Genomic DNA, 2,186 nt, shown 5'->3' with positions numbered 1-2,186 from the left:
TAGACCCGGTAATTCATGTACAATCCCTCATGATAACTTTGACCGGGGGGAGGTTGATGTACATATACCCTGATAACTTATGTGTAAGTACCACAGTATTTTACACATCGAAGACCTTATGACTAGCGTACAAAACACATTGGTAACTTTGAAGGCACGTAGTTGTTGAAGCATAGATACGTGGTACATTCTATGTAAATAGCACGGTAAGTTATGCAACACGGGCCTGATAACTTGCATACAAATACCATGGTAACTTTTGCCCTGAAGAGAAATCATGTGGTAGACATGAAGAAGTGACAGTTTTCTCAGGGGTGGGCGTCCGAGATGTGCGGGAGAAGCAGGTTTCTCGGGCGAGTCTACAGGGTCGTTTGGGAGGAGGCGAGGTCAAAGGACGAGGAATCATGTGGTACTTTAAAATGAAAAAAGTAGAGGTGTGGCAGTTTTGCTTATATGGCACACGTGTGCCAAATATCACAGTCCATTGATATATCAATTGTTTGTCATTCAATCGGCCGTCACTTCTCAAGACAGCTGGACTTCCTGTAAAAAAAAAAGGACTCAGATCCCGCCAAAATAAATGTTCTGTCAATTTGTGAAAATAAATGTTCTGTTGATTTGTGACAGGCAGGACCGGAACTTCCGGCCTCAATTTGTGAGAAGTAGGCCTCTTCCGCAGATCGTGGAGGTCATATATTATCTCGGATTGCGATGACCCCCAAAGCAAACTTGTTCTTCTTGTCAAGTGAATAAATTTCATGTTCATTACTTTTTCATCCAACATCATCGTCATGTTCTGTTTGTGCCCGCAAAATGGTAAAACAATACTACAACTCTTTTCAGACGCACTGCATGCAAAATTCTGTTTATCCTAGGTGAAGTTGTGGTTTTGTGCAATTAACTAATACGGATTTGCATAGATAAGAAAAGGCCACTACATTTATCATGATACTTGTAAGGTGTCTAAGGCATAGGTAAGAACTAGATTTTGTCCCTCAGCTTCCTCCAAAAATACCCCTCGGGCCGCAGAAAAATATCCACAAAAAAGTGAAGTGACAATTTCCGAAATTATAAGAAATACAGACATTCACAACACAAGGATGAATTGAAAAAAAATGTTTAACTATACAGTTATTCACATCAAATGTGATAAAATATGGATAGACATGGTATAAGTGTTGCTCATTGTTCCATATGCTACAAAGAATGAATAATTCCACTCTTTTTGTGACATGGATTTGGGAGGGTGAAGACATTATTCCCAACCCAACCCAACCAACAAAAGATTGGGAGAAAAGACCAACCTATCTAGGAAAGAATGATGATTTACATGGCACAACAGGACTGCAGGGCAGAAAGGAAACCCTAGGTTGAATTTACAACATTGATAGGAAGAATACAGAGATCTACTGGCGCAGTTCAGCAGAATATGTCCAAGGGAATGAACAGACCGCATCTTGGAGGGCTCGACCAGCTTTTCAAGAATTGGGAGAGGGCCCTGTCAACTTTTCAAGAATTGGAAGGCAGACATTGCGACGAGTTCTGATGGTGGGGCCACGTTTTGAAATTCCTTAACATCCATGGAATCTGCTATCTCCTCGAGTGATATCGGCATGCTGCAAGCAAACAAACAAAACCCAAAAGCCCAGTGTTTAGCATATCCTTGAAAGTATGCCCGGCATTGTAAAAAAAAAACACATGTACCTTATTTCATCATCCAGTAAAAAGGTGCCCTCTGAAGCATTATGGCCCGATTCCTCTGTCACCAAAGTTCTCATTTCGTCAAGAACCTACAATCAAGAAGCAAATCAATAAGCCCCGGCCTACCCAATGTCATATAGATGGATGAGAAGTCGATTAAAAGTTTGAAACCAGGATAACAACACGAAAATGTACAAGCGCTTTTGGAGTGATATTGGATATATTCAGAACTTTGAAGTGGCACTTCATAGCAATACAAACTTTTGAAACGGCACCTCGATAGGTTTGCATGAATGTTGCTTATATAAAGGCATACTGCGTTTTCAATCTTCTTTCAAAATATAAGGCTTGCACGTAGATTAAGATTGCTTCCCTCTTTTGACCCCAATCATCATTTATGGTTAACATGCATACTAATTATTCTCTCTCGTATTTCGTAGACAATAACACCATGGCCATTTTCCTCTACAATTAATGGCTTCCGT

At 40.3% G+C, this 2,186-nt stretch overlaps 1 protein-coding gene across 1 annotated transcript in view; it reads right to left on the bottom strand.

Annotated features, from left to right (window-relative positions):
* Positions 1–1,101: 1,101 nt before the first annotated feature.
* Positions 1,102–2,186, bottom strand: part of LOC119334399 (myosin-8-like) — a 24,782-nt gene continuing 23,697 nt past the window's right edge. The window contains exons 38-39 of the mRNA XM_037606979.1: positions 1,705–1,790; positions 1,102–1,616 (exon numbers count right to left, since the gene is read on the bottom strand). Of these exons, the coding sequence (XP_037462876.1) occupies positions 1,502–1,616; positions 1,705–1,790 (201 nt within the window). The 3' untranslated portion in view covers positions 1,102–1,501. The remainder of the gene's footprint in view (positions 1,617–1,704; positions 1,791–2,186) is intronic.

This window comes from Triticum dicoccoides, chromosome 1B (assembly GCF_002162155.2).
Source record: "Triticum dicoccoides isolate Atlit2015 ecotype Zavitan chromosome 1B, WEW_v2.0, whole genome shotgun sequence".
NCBI lineage: Eukaryota > Viridiplantae > Streptophyta > Magnoliopsida > Poales > Poaceae > Triticum > Triticum dicoccoides.
The sequence above is the reverse complement of the archived record's forward strand: the minus strand, read 5'-3'. Positions and strand labels throughout refer to the sequence as shown.